Source organism: the organism of the source record quoted next, unplaced genomic scaffold (assembly GCF_019419815.1).
Source record: "Pyrus x bretschneideri cultivar Hongxiangsu unplaced genomic scaffold, Pyrus_bretschneideri_v1 Contig1, whole genome shotgun sequence".
Taxonomy (NCBI): Eukaryota; Viridiplantae; Streptophyta; class Magnoliopsida; order Rosales; family Rosaceae; genus Pyrus; species Pyrus x bretschneideri.
Window position 1 is genome coordinate 4,984,527 of NW_025999390.1, and position 18,913 is coordinate 5,003,439.

Sequence of the window (18,913 nt, forward strand, 5' to 3'; positions counted from 1 at the left end):
AAGTGGTTCCACTACTACTTGTACTGAAAACTAACACCTGCTGGACTGTACAAGCCATGTGGTTAAGTTAAGGACAATATTGATGTTGATTAGTAGTGGGTCGCTGAACTGCCTCTCTGAAACTGCAGGTTTTGTTAAGAACCAATAGGAAAACCATCGCTAGTGACTCATCTACAATGCTTTAAAAATGCTGTTAAAAAACAAAAGAAGGCCATCCCTAGTGCTCCATGTTCAATGTTTTACTGATCATTATGTTTAAATGATTTAAGTTTTGTTCATGTCAGATGCCGTGCTTAATTTGGGGGTGTTCATTTGAAACAAAAAAGGAAGCCTGTGCTTTCTGACTGACTGCTTCATATACATTGATGCCAAGAAAAACCAGTTCTTCTTCCCATGGGATTGTTCATTGTACTATAAAAAATGCTCTAAATTAGTTAGTGCAAACCCTAGAGGCCAAGATAAATGGTGGCCAACATTCTTCTTTTACCAAATATAATATGATTCACTTAATATTTAAAGTCTCTGCACAGTTAACCTATACTTGTGGACTTGTTGGTAAAAGTCACATTCGAACTTTAGTAATACAAAATTATAATAGTACTGTGTCATTCCAACTGACCAAATAGTCAAGCTAATTTGTCACAACGTTTTCAACGGTGATGCATACTATTCTGCCCCCTTTACAGAAAAAAACCCCTCAACCAACAAGCAACAAAGTGCCAAACGAGAAAAGTTCTTAAAGTTGAATGTTATAATTAATATCACTATATCTAGAAATAAACTAAGAAGAGTTGGCGAAGTAACGGCTGTTTTTATCGAAAGATGTCCAAGAGGCCGGTCTGGCCACATGTATGTGCATAATATAAACAGAAATATTGGCAAGTTGACTCAGAATTTTTTTTTTCCTTGGAATACTTTGAAGTTTAATGATGAATCACAACATAATAATAGTTGAACTAAGGAATACATTTACCACCCCACGGGGGATTTATTCGATTACATAAAGAATATTAAAGAATCTAGTATGTTGGATCAAAGGATCATTAGCTGTGTACACAAAGATTAAAATGTGTTTTTGATGATCAGTTGGGTTTTGCAGTACATTAACCATGTGGCGACTTTGCAAGACGAAGCCTCTTCTCTTCAGAAAGTAGTTTTGCAAACCCGCAAAAGCATTAAGTGACAATGTATAAAATGTGGATGAGTTATAAATCAGAGCAATATTAGCATATAGATTGTGGAGATATATATTATGATTAATATATGATCTGTATACCTTATAAGAGTTTCTCCATTAGTCTCATGATTACAAGCTTCAAATTTCCCCGTCTCTAAATTAACCCTAGAAAGTAGAAACAGGTTGTTTCAATAGGCCTTCACCAACATTCACAAGATTGTCCAAATTCTTCTCTGTTGCTATATCTACAGAAGATACGTCCCCATGCAGCTTGTCACCTGCATATTATTTTTTTTTTCATTCAAATGTATTTGTTAATAAATCTGAACCTTCAATCTTAGTCTCAACTCCATTATTTTATGATGTTCTTAGTCGAGTAGAGAGAATTAATTAATACCTAAATTCGAAGGTAGTTTTTCTCAGAGTGAAGGGCTTGGAAAACCACAGAGGGGTTAAGATCAACCGTATCAGCACTTCCTTGACTGGAAACATCAATGATCGGTGTCGAGCTTCCGCTGGTTAACCAATTCAATAAGGCCCATTTAGCGGCATTATTCCAAGTTTTTTCCCCTCATTCAAACATAGAGAAAGTTTTTTTTCTTTCAGCAGCTTACAATTATTTTGGAAAAGTCATTAAGTTAGCATATCCAACACCCGGAAGAAAACTTATTCCAACACAAAAAAGAACCTAAAAGAATAATCTATGTTATTGTTCTTGAAAATTCTGAGATATAAACTTCTAATTCAAAGAAGGAATGATGATCTAAGAAGAAGAAGAAGATAAGAGTGGTTTGCAAAAGTCTGATTTTGATATTCTCTTCTCTGCAAATTAGCAGAGGAATTTTTACGTTTCATTCACACTGAAAACATGAGGCTGCAACAATATATGCTCAGTATCCCAGTTAGTTACACAGCTGGAATTTTCACAATTACAACCAAATGATCTCAGCCACTCATTCGATCATAACCTAGGATTCTCACAATGGCATTCATAGCCTTACATCATTTTGCCTTACACTTGTCAATATTCTAGATTAAGTGAATACACAATTTAAGAAAAGGCTTATTTCTAAAACAGCTCACAATAAACAGTATGATGGATCATTTACCCCCAACTTTTATTACAACAATGTAATTATCATTCAAATTAATTACCAAAACAAAAGAGTTATGATTTTTATCAAAAAAAAAAAAAATCAAAAACGAAAGAATCTTGGCTAGTCTGGTCATTGTTTAATTAGGCCTTGCGGCATGTCCAACAGGCGACTTTGCTAGGCGAAGCCACTTCTCTTCGGATAATAATTTTGCAAACCTGCAAAATAGCAAGTAACAACTTTCTATTACTACAAAAAATTTACCACAGAAATTGTGGAAATTTAAATCTGGTTTGGGTAATTGATATGGTGTACCTAGTGAGAGCCTCTTCATTGGACTCGTGTTTTGAAGGCTCGACCCTGCCAGTCTCCAAATTAACCCTAGAAACTGGTTTTTTCAACAGGCCTTCACCCACTTTGAGAAGATCATCCAAATTCTTCTTATCGGCTATGTCCACAGAAGATACTTGTCCAGTTAATGTGTCATCCTGCATTTTTATTTATTCCATTTAATTGTGTTATTACAATTAGATTAGGAGCCTTTCTTGGACTCTTGGTAACTAAAAACGCTTATAATAGTGTTTGGCAAAAAAAAACATGGATATGGGTCAAACAAACGCTTTCTGAAGAAGTACTTGAATTTTTAACAAAAATTTTAACATATTTGTAACAAACACCCTAATAATAAAACTGCTTCATGAGCAAAAGCTATTCTTACAAAAGAAATTCCAAATGCGCCTAATTAATGTAGTGTTCTTTGTATCACTTTTATTGATAATTAAGGTAGTCAACAATGTAATTAGTAAATGTGATCGACTATATGTAGATTCAAATTTCGCATTTTTATATAAAGACAAGAAAGTTGCTGACTGTTTGGCATGGTGCTGCTGATCAATACGATGTTCATTGGTGGGGTTCATGCCCTCCTTTTGGTTTTGTTTATGTTCCCCTCTAGTTCTATGTCTTTCTCTATTTATTAGAATAAGAAAGGGGGAAGAGGCGCCAGGCTCTTAGAGAGTGTAGGACAGGTGAAGGTTTGAGAGTGAACGCTATGCATCCTACACCGTGTTAATAAAATGAGATAATATATTGTATTTTTATTGAACAAATGATATTATTTATACTAAGAGGGAGGAGGTAGGCTAAACCTCATAATGAGATAACAATAATGTGGTTCAAATTTGTCTAGGAGATAATATATCTTAATACTCTATTTACTTAAAAAAAATCAACAAAAAATAGTAAATGGAATGGGGTGACGTAAAGCATGTGCAAGGTCCCTCCAATAAAACCAATTGACAATATGGAAATTGCCCAACTACTTAAATATATGCAATGTTTCTTCTTCCGTCAATGTGAGATTTATTCTCAACAAGTAATAACTAATAACTGGTAAAATTAATTAATGTACCTGAATTCGAAGGTAATTATTCTCCGAATGAAGGGCTTGGAAAACCACAGAAAGATGATAATCGACCATATCAGAACTTGATTGACTGAAAACATCAATTATTGGGGTTCCACCACCGCTGGTTAACCAATCTAATAAACCCCACTTGGCTGCAGAATGCGCACGGTATTTGAACTCAGCTTTTGGCGAGCCAGTTCCTAGAGATATCACTAGAAATCGCCCATAGTCCATGGGCTTTATAGGGAAGAAATCTTCACTCCCGCTTATTATTGTCTTTGTCACTTCACCAATTGCAAGTAAAGTCTGAAATAAGACCAAAAATAATGTTGGAAGTCATTAAATCAACCAAATAACATTTAACCTATCAGAAAAAGTCGTAAGTCGAATTAATTCTTATATATACCGGATTATTCGCAGCCACACCGCCATCTATAAGGTTAAAGTCTTTTACATTCCCTTCTGGGTCAATTGTTTCAAAATAGTGTGCTGGTAGATAAGTAGGTGCAGCTGAGGTTGCAATGCATATGTCTGAGAGTAAAGCATCAAATGATGGTTTACTTTTCACCTAAGCACCCAAGAAAAGCAGATATTAATTCAACTATATTTATCCTTTTCTTTTTTGCTATAAACAGGGGGAAAAATAACAAAGTAACAAACCTACCTCATAGCTGGAAAATATAGTTGGCTGGAGCTGTTTTATGTCAAATGTGGGAATGACAACATTAGTCAATGTCTGATGCAGTTTTTTAGAACCAAGTTTCTGCCCAACCAAGTCATGCAGATACTTCCCATCATATTTTGGCCCTGATAGGGCTTTGATAATCTTTGTCATTTTCGGAAACAACGGACAACTGTTGTTTAAAACATTAATGTTCATATTAGAAACTATATATGCAGGAAGAGAATTATTTTCTTTGTTAAGAACAATATGTTCTGTGTCAATATTCTAAAAATTTGACATAAAGATGTGAACATTACTGTTTCTGGGGGAATATTTTGGGGCAGTGAGTGAGGTAGAAATCCTTAATATCCTTGGCAGCAAACACAGGGCGGTTGTTGTCATCTGGGGTAGCAAGCATTGCAGTCACAAGACCACCGGTGCTTGTTCCTGCAATCACATCAAAATAGTCGGCGATTCTTGCATCCTCACCATCCAACTTCTGCAACATGATCAATGAAATTCGACATTTAGTACTTAATGTGAAACATTATATAATTTAGCAACTATTCTATGACATGCAATTAATAAGGATGCATATGAATACGAGATTGAATATCCTAGCTACCTGAAGCTCAGATTCAAGGTAACCAAGAATGGTTCCTGGGATAAGTCCTCTTATTCCACCCCCATCAATGCTGAGAATCGTTATTAAGTTTCCGTAAGTTGGGGCCTGTAATGGTATACTCTTGGTTCTGTCCATGAGACTTTCAGAGATAGAGAAAGAGAGAAAGAGAGAGAGAGAGAGAGAGAGAGAGATGGATTCTAGAAGAGGCTTTAAGCAAATATATAGCCTGACTGTTTTGGTGAGTTAGCCTTTGAGGGTACCGGGGTACTTATAGACTCCTCTTCATTAAGTTTCCAAGAATATCAACCAAGTTACTGGATCATATGCATGCATGCACCAAAACAAGTACAATGTCAGTGGATAAGAATTTGATTATTCAAAAACTTTAGAGTAGCTTCTTGGATACAGCTCATCAAGTTGGACAAAGTTGGTTCGTATTTAGTCATAAATTGTTGACTAACCTCTGTGAAATAATTGCAGAATAGTAGGTGAGACTCCAAGCAAGAGACTAGTTGGTTATAATCTGAAGCCATATTGGAGGGTTAATAAACAAGGCACTGAGTTTGGCCAAATCGAAACCCCATGATACGCTCATGACGCGCCTACCCTTAAAGCAAACCTCCATTAAGCATGCAGCTAAATACTTTAAGCTTATTATTAAGATTATCAAGTTCTTCTGTGCGGCTTCGTACAATGAAGCCACATGATGTAATATTCCTTGTCAAAGGGCCACTAGCTAGAAAAAATTTACGCGTTATATATAATTTGATTCGTATAAGGCGGCGATGCACATTAGCAGTAACTTAAGAAGGTCAATTCGAAGGCCAAAAGTTGCTATTGTGGTTTAATCTATTGGCCAAATGCAAAGCACTTGTAAGAAATCAAAAATTGGTCTACCATTCAATTATGTCTGCATATAACTTCAACTTGATGGTAAAGTGATGCTGCATAATTTAATCAAGTTGTATATTTTCATGAGTTTTTCTTGTACTTTGATTAAGGGAGTATGTAGTATTTTGTTGTCCTGTCAGTAACCTTATACTTCAGTCATACCAGAATCATTGTATGATTCTAATGCTCCTGTCAACAAGGAAGAGGAAAATATTTTGGTATCTGTTTTTTCATACCATGTATCACACTTTCAGAAAATAAATTTTTCCACAAAATTATCCAGCTTAATTAAATGTGCCCTGCAGTAACTTGGAGGCATATGCTTCTCTTTTAGCATACCACATGACTGGTATACCTAAGTTTGGCTCCAATATAACTGAAGCGAAAATTAACTTACCAGTTAATTTTTTCTGAACTTGCTGAAGTGATGATTCAAAACTAGATGTTGTGAGTGGTAGAACTTCCAGTGGTTCATAAATATTTAAAACCATTGTGTATATAAGCACACTATGCCGCAGTGAGTTCAGTGAATTTTATAAAGAAAATATTGAAGAGCGAAGAATCACAATGACTCTATTAGAGGATTTGTTCGACAAGATTGAAGGATGCAAAAATAAATCATAAGATTGCAGTATGTTCATATGATTGATGAGTCTGCTCCAACATATAAGCTGTTTTGTTAGCTATACTCCAATCATTTACTGAAGAAAAAACAAGACCCAACTATGTGCAGATCAGGGAAAAACTGAAATTCAATGAAGAAAACGGATCGACAAGACTCCTGATGTAACAAATTCTAAGACAGTTAATTGGTTAGAAAGCTGAGCTTTAGAATAAGCTGCAACTAGCCTCACATTGCAGGCCTTGATTTGTACTGCTGCTCATGAGTCATGATGCGGCAGGTGTTGAATAATATGAAGTCCCACGTCAGAAATCTTTCAAAATAATTTTCAACTTATCTCAAGTGGTTCCACTACTACTTGTACTGAAAACTCACACTTGCGGGACTGTACAAGCCATGTGGTTAAGTTAAGGACAATATCGGTGTTGTAAGTAGTGCTGACCCGCCTCTCTGAAACTGCAGGTTTTGTTTAAGAACCAAAAGGAAAGCCATCCCTAGTGATTCATCTACAATGCTTTAAAAATGCTGTTAAAAAAACAAAAAGAAGTCCATCCCTAGTGCTCCATGTTCAATGTTTTCTTGATCATTATGTCTAACTGATTAATTTTTGTTCATGTCAGATGCTGTGCTTTGGGGGCGTTCATTTGAAACAATAAAGGAAGCCTGTACTTTCTGACTGACTGCTTCATATATATTGATGCCAAGAAAAACCAGTTCTTCATCCCATGGGATTGTTCATGGTACTATAAAAAATGCTCTAAATATATAATATGATTCACTTAATTTTTGAAGTCTCTGCACAGTTAAACTAAGCTTGTGGACTTGTTGGTAAAAGTCACATTCCAACTTGACTAATACAAAATTATATTAATACTGTCTCATTCCAACTGACCAAATAGTCAAGCTAATTTGTGACAACGTGTTCAACAGTGATGCTTCTACTATTCTGCCCATGCAACATGCCCTTTACAGAAAGAAAAAAAAAAAAAAAAACCCTCAACCCTTTTGTTTAAACAACAAGCAACAAAGTGCCAAACGAGAAAAGTTCTTAAAGTTGAATGTTGTAATTAATCACTATATCTAGAAATAAACTAAGAAGAGTTGGTGAATTTATGGCTGTTTTTATCGAAAGATCTCCAAGAGGCCGGTCTGGGTACATGGATGTGCATAATATAAAACAGAAATATTGGCAAGTGGACTCAGAATTTTTTTTTACTTGGAATACTTTGAATTTTATTGATGAATCACTACATAATGATAGATGAACTAAGGAATACATTTACCACCCCACAATAGGAGATTTATTCGATTACATAAAGAATATTAAAGAATCTAGTATGTTGGATCAAAGGATCATTAGCTGTGTACACAAAGATTAAAATGTGTATTTGATGATCAGTTGGGTTTTGCAGTACATTAACCATGTGGCGACTTTGCAAGACGAAGCCTCTTCTCTTCAGAGAGTAGTTTTGCAAACCTGCAAAATCATAAGTCACAATATTTAAAATGTGGATGAGTTATAAATCAGAGCAAATATTAGCATATAGATTGTGGAAATATATATTATGATTAATAAATGATCTGTATACCTTATAAGAGCTTCTTCATTAGTCTCATGATTACAAGCTTCAAATTTGCCCGTATCTAAATTAACCCTAGAAACAGGTTGTTTCAATAGGCCTTCACCAACTTTCACAAGATTGTCCAAATTCTTCTCTGTTGCTATATCTACGGAAGATACGTCCCCACGCAGCTTGTCATCCTGCATATTCTTATTCTTATTATTATTATTATTATTATTATTATTATTATTATTATTATTTTCATTTAAATGTAATTTGTTAATAAATCTGAACCTTCAATCTTAGTCTCGACTCCATTATTTTATCATGTTATTAGTCGAATAGAGAGAATTAATGTATACCTGAATTCGAAGGTAGTTTTTCTCAGAGTGAAGGGCTTGGAAAACCACGGAAAGGTTAAGATCAACCATATCAGCACTTCCTTGACTGAAAACATCGATGATCGGTGTTGAGCCTCCGCTGGTTAACCAATTCAATAAGCCCCATTTAGCTGCATTATGTGCACTATATTTCAATTCAACTTTTGATGAGCCAGTTCCTAATGATATGACTAGATATCGTCCATAGTCCATAGGTTTGATAGGAAAGAAGTCCGGGCTCCCCTTGATTATTTGCTTTGTCACTTCACCAATAGCAACTAAAGTCTGAAAATTGTCTTGAAGTTATTTTGCTGAACAATATTATTATAAAAGAATTTAATATTCGTTATTTGATGCATTTATAATATGTACCGGATTATTTGCAGCCACCCCACCATCGATAAGGTTGAATTCTCTAACATTTCCGTTGTGGTCTTTGGTTTCAAAATAATGAGCTGGAAGATAAGTTGGTGCTGCTGAGGTTGCAATGCATATGTCTGAGACTAAGGCATCAAAAGGTGGCTTATGTTTCGCCTGATCGAGCACCCAAGAAAAGTGGATGTTATAACTCAGCAACAAACATATATGTACAACAAGGCATGTAAAGGTAAAATTAAACCTTGAGAAGAAACTAAGGCGGTGAAGAGGAGAAAGTGAACCTCAAAGCTAGAAAATATTGTTGGCTGGAGATTCTTTATGTCGAATGTAGGAATGACAACATTAGTCAATGTCTGGTGCAGCTTTTTTTCACCAAGCTTTTGCCTAACCAAGCTATGTAGATACTTCCCATTGTACTTTGGTCCTGTTAGACGTTTGATAATCTTTGCAATTTGAGGAAACAACGAACGACTATCAATTGAAACATTAAACTAAGATTAGTAACCAGGAAGTATTTTTATCCAAAAATGTTGCAATATGCAAATTAGCAGGGCCGTCCTTGAGATTTTGGGAGCCCTGTGCGAAATTTATAAAAGCGCATCTCCTTAAGATAGTCTTAAAAAATGTAGAACAATGTATTGACGATGGAAAACAATCACTTAAATCAAAATAAAGTTTAGCACTCACTAATTGCAAGTTTAGAAATGTCATTAATAATAAGTAAAAAGAGCTACAAACATAATGTTCACTAAATAATCAAAAGTAGTTCAATCCTAAATAACCAAACAAAAAACAAACTTCAAAAACTATAACTTTAAAGTTTCACTTGAATATGTAACATTATTATATAATAATATTGAAAAAATACCGTCTTTTAAGTATTCTTATTGTACTCTAAATTTTTATATGTAGAAAAAAAAATTACGCATGTAAAGAGTATAAAATGAGATTTTAAAGTGCTAACAAAATCAATTTTTGAATATAGAACAGTATTTCATAACAAAAGCAATTTTAATATAGAATATTATTAAATATAAATATTAGGTGACAAAAATTTTGAGGGCCCCTTCAAATTTGGGGCCCTGTGCGACTGCACTTTTCACACCCCCTCAACGCCTTTGAAATTAGTATGTAAACATTACGTTTTCTGGGGGAAGATTTTAGGGCTCTCGGTAAGGTAGAAGTCCTTTATATCTTTGGCAGCAAATAAAGGACGGTTATTTTCATCTGGAGTAGTTAGCATGGCAGTCACAAGACCACCAGTACTTGTTCCCGAAATCACATCAAAATAGTCGGCAAGTCTTGCATCCTCACCATCCAGCTTCTGCAACATGATCCATAACATAAATATAGATAAGTAATTAAATTGATATATGACATTAGATCCTTTTGCAACAGTTCTTAATAAAAAGTAGAGAGTACTAACATTATAATACAGATGGTTAACATGTGAACTGGATAATTATGCTATGTATACTAGCACATGCATGTTAAAGTTGGAGCATCTGACTCAAAATTGAATGGTAACGTTTGATTGAGAAGTCTTGAATTTTATGTCTTGTGATGCAAGGCTTAAAAACACACAGTGAGGTTATGCATATATCCTCGAAAACTAGCAATGCATACTGGATGCATGGTTTGCACATGAGTTTGTATCTTGTGAAATGAAGGTCGTATAACATTTATATCTATATACTCCCCGCATGAGATAACCTAAGATATTCATATTCTACCTGAAGCTCGGATTCTAGGAAAGCAAGGATGGTTCCTGGGATAAGTCCTCTTATTCCACCCCCATCAATGCTTAGAACAGTGATCAGGTTTCCATAAGTTGGGGGCTGAAGGGGAATGCTAGTGGTTCTTTCCATGACACCTAAGAGTTTTGAACTGCTGCTGTGTGTATAAAAGAGCTGAAGAGAAAGAGTCTGAACTAGTAAAGGCTTTAGACAAATAGCTAGCTAGAGTTCTTTGGTGAGTTTTCCTTTGAGATAACTATGGGTATTTATAGACTCCCTATCACACTCCAAGATTCATCCAAGTTAATAGATCACATGTCCCCCAAAAAAAGTGATTTAATAAACAAGAATGTCAATGGATGTACGCGATTCAAAATTGACCCGGTTTGTATATTTCTTGGATATGGTTTTAGCTGAACACGGCATGTTTTCTAAACAACAAAAGGATATATAATTAAATAATTGTTCATATGTAGTCCAGCAATGCCCTGTGCTAAAGAAAAAAATGTTCATTGCCCTCCTATCTAGGTCACGGACAATCATATTTGAGAATTCAAGAATTGTAGGTGAGACTCCAGGAGAATTGTAGGTAAGAGTGATTAGGTGAAACAGTTGAGGTTAGAAAACATACAGGAAACAGCTTGTTAGGCCAAACCTCTGCTAATGAAATTTGCCTAACCTCCAAAGGAACCTCCATCAAGAAAACTACAACTGCTCTAGATTTTTAATTACTAAATCCGTTTCTTTTGTGCGGACAGCATTCTATGAAGGAATCATGATAAGATTGATGCTGCATTCAAAGGTTTAGTAGAAAATCATATCATATAACGTGCTACAATTAGTTTGGTTCGCAAAAGGCGGCGATGATCAACAGGGGCATAGCAGGTTTATAAGCCAATTAGGATGAATAACAGTGGCACATATTAGTCTACAGTACTCACACGAAACCAAGAATAACGGTCTACCTATGTATAGCTTTATCATGCATGATGTGATAAAAAGATGTATGGTATCTCAAGGAAATGTTCATAATTTACTTATTCTATGGTCATATGTTTCTCTGTGCCTTGGGTAGGATAGAAGTTATTTATCTATAACCTATCTCGCACACTCTATTATATTGTTAACATTTGGATACGGATCATCACTGCATCGTCTTCTTCAATACACAGTATTCTGTAAATAGGAGAAGAAAAACATTTTGCTTCACTTCTTATTTTCCCATACCATATGTACTAGTTTTTCCCCTGACTATAAATTTGGAATTTTTCGTACGTTTACTGGTCATTCATTTCCTGGCACATTCCGTAAGCTAAAGTTTTTAACTGAGCATGGTTTGCAAGCAAACTATATCAGAGAGGTAATTAGCTGTCAGAGGCTAGCTGAAGCTAATCCCTCCACCTCAGTTCCTCATCGATTAAGAATTCACTGCGTTTCTAATCTTATCCGGATACAACAAAGTTACTGTAATCCTTCTTCTAGTGCGCTGTGTAAATAGGATGGCGGTTTCTTGTAATTGTATTAAATACTCTTGCATAGATAACAAATATTTCTTTTCTAAATCAAGTCTCATTCAAGATTTTGGCCTTCTCATCATTTTTTTCCGCATATGAAAACAGCTGTAACTTAATTATTTGCCCTAGGGTAACCGGAAGATAAAAGAACGATATGCTGAAATGCTAAATTCAAGATTTGTACATATATGCAGTCCAAATTAGTGCATGCTTGTTCAAATTTTTTTGTAAGAGTCGGACGATCACCATGCATGATGAATGAACTGAGAATAAAAAAAGGATGCGCAGATGCAAAAATGCCATAATTAAGATTATGGCATGGTTAACTGAGTCTGCAATAATATACTACTGAGGAACATATTTTTTCTCCAGGTGGATCGCCATGCCGAGGAAAAAATACGTATCACACTGTACATGAAAGATCAAACTCAGAATTCCCAGTCCATGGAAAATGTTTGACAATTAATTTGTTTGAGATTAAAAAACTTTTTTTTGTCTTTTTCTTTGTCAAGTCATAAAAAATTGAACTGGCAGCGCTGGGGTTCTTAGTCACAAGTTGGTGACATATTCCATTGCGTACGTGCACGATACTAATATTCAAAACTATAACTTTTCCTTCTATATTCTTATGAGTTTGAGATCGAGAAAGAAATAAAATATACTGAGTTTTTACTGAAGTTGCTCTCTTCTCAAACATACATAGCAGCCATAGAAGAAAATCATATAGGACGACTAGTCTTAGTTCTTGAACTGCAAGTTATCGTCGTCAAATGTTGGTAGCAATCCAACAAGTTTTTGTAACGAAGCTGGAAAATTCTAAACATGCAGAAAAATTAAGCCATCGCCAGCATCATTTATTGAATAACTTTTTCTTGTGCCCAAAACATAAGAAAACAAAGTTTCAAACCATCCAATATAGGTACTTATAACATATAGAATCCAAAACCCTTACTGTATGAAAGGGGCCTGTGGCATATATGATTATCATTAATTTAAGAGTTTTGCTGTCCTACAAATTTGGTCTGCTTTCTAATTCTTTCTCAATTAGATTTAGTTGCATTAGTTTTTATTTTCATGTCATCAAAGCTGCCTCAAAGTGATTTATTTGTGATACTTTTATTCATACTAACATGCATCACAAAGTATCACAATTTGATACAAGCCATACTTAATGTGCTACTGGTTTCCTCGATGATGAGGGTTGATCACGAAGGTGCTTCTCTTGCGAGAGCAGCTTATGTGTCGACCTGCATACTGTTCAAATAAAATTTATCATAGGACAGAGGTTTATAATCAACAAGCTAGAATTAATAATTTCACACAATTTATACGAGCCTGTTCATTAGTCTCATCTTTGCAAAATTTTCCAAATTCTTCTTGGTGGAAACATCAACTAGTATCTACCAAGATTACATTTTATACTTATTTCAGCCATTCCATTTAATAACTAGGCTGAATAATACACAATAAAATGAAGCACCGGATTGATAATAGATGACTGATTGAGCAGTTGATACCTGAATTCCAAGGAAGGTAACAAAAAATTCAGATGCCAGGGATAACTACAGACATACGAAATTGATATCTACACTTGCTCGAGTTAATACATCTACTAATGGGGTAGAAATAGAATGGTCATTTAGTAACTACCCAAGCACTCCCCATATCTGGCTCTGCTTCATCCGCACTATACGTACTACGCGTCCAATTCATATAATCCCAAGTGTAAATCAAATTTGTGTAAGCCACACCGTTAATTTGTTAGTTTCCCAAATTTGAAGGCCACTAATTAATGACGAACATTGGTGAATGCAAAGCTTGAAAAGGCACCGACGTCCATAAGTGTGCATAGAAGGGTGTCCTGTAGGGTGTTTTGTTGTACTGTAATCAGGATATTAACGATTTCCATAATTATGAGAAACTATATGATATGGGGTATGTTTTGTTGGGGTGTAATCAGGAAATACATGATTTACAAAAACCGAGATTTACAAAGTTAGTACTGAAACTTTTCTCCCAAATAATTTCTCATCCATAGCTGTTGAGAAGAATTGTAGTTTGTAGAGAATACAAGAAATAATGAAAATACGTGTCTCTAATGTTCTAGTAATGTTGGTACTCTAGCAACTCAATTCATTACTTTCCTCAGTTTCTCCTCATCTGTAATAGCTAATAAAATTTGTAGAACTCTAAGAAGGGTTTCTCTCCTTAAGACTCTAATCTGATATTTTTCTTGACATGTTGCATTTCCTAGTTTCACCTGTAAATTCGTTAGTCTTTCCAAGCTGCACTTATATTTTTAATTTCCTACCTGTAGTATGAATGAAGAAATGCATGCAGATATGAGTGGCTAGAAAAATCGAGTGAAAAAATCCAGATTCGTAAAAATATCGGTACTTGTAACATGTATTTATATGTTAGATCCAATTAGTAAAACATGTATCAGAGGAGACGGGGCCAACAAAACTCTGAAATACCAAGCATCAAGAGTTAGAACATAAAATGAATGAAATTTCATAAAATGATATACTTAATCCTTGTCGCATCGTTCCAGCATACACGATTTTCTGGGAAAATTGAGTTTTGCCTCTCAAATTATACTTTTAAAAACATAACTAAAGTGAGAAAACATGGCAGAACACCATTCGTATATGTCTTCTATACAATCCAAATCAAATGTTGTGTAAAGAAAAGGAAAAAAAAGAAGAAAAAACGGTGATTCGGTTTAAGATTAACTCATTGACAGAAAACAATCCAAATTTCAAAATTCATATTTTAGACTAGATTAAGTTATTAAAAAAACATCAGTGAAGAGCAATAAACAGACCTTTTATCGACAGGTCATATACTACCTACTATTCTGTAATTATGCCATCAAAGAAATCAGAAAAGGGTAGTTGAGTGTGAGTGTACCTTCGAAATCAAAATAGTGTTTTGCCTTGCATTATTGCATTATTCCACTTTGGAACTCCTAAAAGGTCGAATGTATGGTAATAAAAGAAAACGTAATAGACGTTGAGAGTGAATCTCATATCAAGGAAAGGTGGACCTTGTATATGTGCGTATAAGTAATTGGGTTATTCTTCATATTGTCAATTAGTATTATGGTAGAACCTTAACTTTCTCCATGGTATCAGAACGGGTTGTCTCATGTATGCTCAACAGGCACATGTGCTCCACGTCACCTGATTTGTATATCCACGTGTTAGGCTTGAAAATTCTCTACACATGAGAAGACGTGTTGAGAGTGAATCCCCCATTAGGGAAAGGAGGGACCTTGCATCTGCTTATAAGTAATTTGGCTACTTTTTATATTGTCAGTTGATTTTATAGCGGAACTTTAACTTTCTACAATAAAGGACCAAAATTGCGGGACTGCATTGTTCGGCTTAACAACAACAATAAGATAAAGGAGAATGACATATACTTGAAAATGGTGCATCTTAAGCAACGGAAAAAAGAAATGAAGTATCAGCAATGGAAATAAGAAATCAGAAATAAGATTGAAACATAAACATAAAATTGTAAGTGATACATAGCTTAGTTGTAAACCGTCGTTTCTTGTCAAGCATCTAGTTGTATGAGTACAGACTTCAACAACTTGTCAACAGATGAGCCCTTACCAGTACTTCGACTTCCACAAATTCCTCTGCTCCCCTTTTAAATGTACCATCCACAAAACTAATGAAAAGATACGGACATTTTTGCGAGCGGTATTTGAAACAAAAAACTGCAAACTAAAAGTAAATATCGTGTCAGCCCAATTTGATTTTTGGAAAATATGTATGGCAGGAGAAAACTCGGAATTTTGTATCATTAGTACTTAAACTGGTTTCGTGGATTTTGATATGGTTTGAAGAAAAATGCAGGTTTCTGTGTAATTGAATGATAGAAGAAGAGATAAAAGTTGTGGGAAGCCCTGATGATGTTTTGGCGGAATGACTATTTATGCGGAACTCTTATACGTAACCCTTATGCGATACTCTATGCAATTACAATATGCATCGGAGAGATTTTATTTATTTTTTATTAAATTTCTTTTTAGGCATCTTTCCTTGAAGCATTGGCATGTACTATTTGGTTGTTAATCGAAATCAAACATCTACAAAAATAAATTTAATTTTAACTAATCAATATGAGAAGTGTTTTTAATCATAATTTGTATCACATGACAAATTTGTTCACGAGATACTGATGATTTAATCACAACTTAGGAGTTGTATATATAGATGTCAAATGTAGTATAGAAATATGTATACATATGTAGATTAACTCAGCTGACCAAGACAATGTGCTTTACCATCATCCCCCGCTAGGGGTGCAACTCGGACGGGTTGACGGGTTGGAAGGTCAACCCAATCCTAATCCAACTTTTACAATTCGGAATTGGGTTCGGGTTGGGTTTTAATATGGTTCATTTGGGCTCGGATTTAATCAGGTTTAGGTTTACTTGGGTTGGGTTCGGGTTGCCCAAAGTTTTAATCGGGTTTATGCAAAGTTTGAATTAAAATACAAGAAATACCAAAGCTAGTACCAAAAAAAAAAAAAAAAAAAGAACACTTCATTGTCCAAAGCTAGTACCTAACTCAAGTCTTGTCGAAGCTCCTGCAGAAAAACAAAGCTGGTACCCAACCAGACATAGATTACAAGCCTCCTTCGAGCAAAAATCAAAGTGTGGCTGCCAGAAAAGCAATTGCTTTCTACAACTCCATGCATTTTTCTATCATAATCTATCAAAAGTCACTAGTAAATCCTCCACGAAGGTGCAAAGGTCATTGAGAAGCATGTTGCACAGCTCAGCCCAATCAGGTTTGGTTAATCGAGTTAGGTTGGGAAAATGATCAACCCAATGGGCGGGTTATAACTAAAAAAAACCCGCTTGTTTGGGTTTAAAGTCGGGTTGGACATGGGCAGGTTCGAGTTGGTCCAACCCAAGTTGCACCCCTATCCCCCGCCATGACCATCACATTGCCTTTTGTTGGAAACCAGTCACTAAACCCTAGCAAGTCACTTCGTATCACAAGTAATCATGGTTACACAATGTCAATGCCAGCCTTTCTTATTTTCCTTGATTCAAGGCCTTTAACTTGTTGATTACTTCTTAGTCTTGTGTTTGGTGTAAATCACCTTAAATTAAGGAAAAGTATGTGTTCTAGGTTTACCCGGTTTCTAGGGTTTCATGTAAAGATGGTTGCTTGTAACCATTTACTTCATTCTCTTACATATATGCCCTTTTACATTTAGACTTTTTTATGAAATACAAATACACTTTGAACCTAAATTTCTATATGGTATCAGAGCAGTGTCATCTTTGACCTGTCTCTGCCCATTTTGTTTCCGTTGTTGTTCTTTTTGAGCTCCAGTAATGGCTGAAGAAAGCTCAGTTAACCTTGAGGAAGATAGCTCTTAGGCATCCCTTTTGAGTTTCTTAGAGGCAGAGGTCAATACCAACCAACTTCTATGTTTAGTCCTGTTGAATGAACTAAATTACCTTCTATGGTCTAGGGAAGTTTCACTTGCCCTAGGAGGAAAGGGAAAGTTAGGGTTCATTAATGGAAGTGCTAAAGCTCCAAATTCTTCTTCCTCAACCTATGAAGCATGGTTGTGCAAGGATCAATTCGTCATGTCCTTGTTGCTCAACACTATGGAGAAACATGTTGCTGAGATATTCAGTTACTCTGAATCCTCATAAGATTTAGGGAAATCTGTGAAGGATATGTATGGAAACCAGAATAATTATGCTCAGGTATTCTAGTTGAAAAAAAGATATTGCTTGCCTTTAGCAAGAAAGAAAATCTTTTGTCCAACATCTTGGCTGTTTAAAGACTATGTGGAATGAGTTGGACGTTTACCTCCCTTACACCACAAATCCTACTATTTTTCTCAAAAGAGCTGAAGATGACAAGATCTATCACTTGCTTGCAAATTTTAACTCAGAATATGAGGATCTCAGGAGCCACATCTTAATGAGTATGAAACTACCACCATTCAAGACTGTTTGTGCTACAGTGCAACGTGAAGAAGCAAGAATGAGGGTGATGAACATGAAGTCTAATCTCAAGTTACCAGAGGCTCGAGGCTATACTGCAAACCACAGGCAGCAAGACTCCAAGGTGTACAAAGGAAAAAACCCTCATTTGAAGTGTAAGTATTGCAATGTTGTTGGACACACAGAAAAGAGCTGTTGGGAGCTACACCCTGAACTAAAGCCCAAGTTTAAAGGCAACAGGATGCTGACTCAAAAACCTTCATTAGTTGTTCCTTTCAAAGCCCAACATGTTACCAATCATGCATCTAGCTCGCTTACTCATGGCACAGTAGACTTCACTGCTAATTATGTGGTCCTTATCAATGAGTTTGTAGTTTATTTGCAAAGTAAAGGGCATGGAGAAGCTACACTAATACCGAAGAATGAAGGAGACAACCACACCACACTTCTTGGACAATTTGCAGGATTCCTAGCTGATCATGATCATGTTTCACAAGACAAAGCCCCAGGTATCCTCAAAGCATTCTCAACTACACTATAAACTAGTGTTAATTATGATTGTTGGATAATTGACTCGGGTGCCAGAAGTCTCTAAGATTGTGGAACCAAGAACATTTCAAAAAGCACCTCCTTGCCACATTGGAAGCATGGTATGGTTAAAGAGCTAAGCACCTTGGAGGAAAACAACACCTGGAGCACTATCAAGTTGCCTTCAGGAAAGAAAGCAGTTGGAAGTAAGTGGATTTACAAAACTAAGCTAAAGGCTGATGGTTCCATAGAGAGACACAAAGCCAGATTTGTGGTTCGTGGTTTCACTCAGACATTTGGGGTTGATTACAAGAAAACTTTTGTCCCAGTAGCTAAGATGAATAT

General features: G+C 35.5%; 2 protein-coding genes across 2 annotated transcripts; both read right to left on the reverse strand.

Annotated features, from left to right (window-relative positions):
* Positions 1 to 1,964: 1,964 nt before the first annotated feature.
* LOC103957040 (patatin-like protein 2) lies at positions 1,965 to 5,201 on the reverse strand. Its single transcript, XM_018649824.2, has 7 exons — positions 4,969 to 5,201; positions 4,661 to 4,842; positions 4,344 to 4,533; positions 4,086 to 4,247; positions 3,683 to 3,985; positions 2,587 to 2,759; positions 1,965 to 2,489 (listed from the first exon to the last, which is right to left on the reverse strand). The coding sequence occupies exons 1-7, from the start codon at positions 5,101 to 5,103 to the stop codon at positions 2,411 to 2,413; spliced, it is 1,224 nt and encodes a 407-aa protein (XP_018505340.2). The 5' UTR covers positions 5,104 to 5,201; the 3' UTR covers positions 1,965 to 2,410.
* A 2,599-nt stretch (positions 5,202 to 7,800) lies between these two features.
* Positions 7,801 to 10,740, reverse strand: LOC103957039 (patatin-like protein 2). Its single transcript, XM_009369102.3, has 7 exons — positions 10,535 to 10,740; positions 9,944 to 10,125; positions 9,083 to 9,272; positions 8,796 to 8,957; positions 8,406 to 8,708; positions 8,071 to 8,243; positions 7,801 to 7,958 (listed from the first exon to the last, which is right to left on the reverse strand). Exons 1-7 carry the CDS (start codon positions 10,667 to 10,669, stop codon positions 7,898 to 7,900), a joined length of 1,206 nt encoding a protein of 401 aa, XP_009367377.1. The 5' UTR covers positions 10,670 to 10,740; the 3' UTR covers positions 7,801 to 7,897.
* Positions 10,741 to 18,913: the final 8,173 nt, after the last annotated feature.

Coding starts and splice junctions, on each gene's coding strand:
- LOC103957039 (XM_009369102.3), bottom strand. CDS start 10,669: ATGGAAAGAACCACTAGCATTCCCCTTCAGCCCCCAACTTATGGAAAC. Junction 9,273..9,943: donor AAAATCTTCCCCCAGAAAAC/GTAATGTTTACA, acceptor TTCAATTGATAG/TCGTTCGTTGTTTCCTCAAA. Junction 8,709..8,795: donor GGGTGGCTGCAAATAATCCG/GTACATATTATA, acceptor GACAATTTTCAG/ACTTTAGTTGCTATTGGTGA.
- LOC103957040 (XM_018649824.2), bottom strand. CDS start 5,103: ATGGACAGAACCAAGAGTATACCATTACAGGCCCCAACTTACGGAAAC. Junction 4,248..4,343: donor CTATATTTTCCAGCTATGAG/GTAGGTTTGTTA, acceptor TTGGGTGCTTAG/GTGAAAAGTAAACCATCATT. Junction 2,490..2,586: donor AATGAAGAGGCTCTCACTAG/GTACACCATATC, acceptor GCTATTTTGCAG/GTTTGCAAAATTATTATCCG.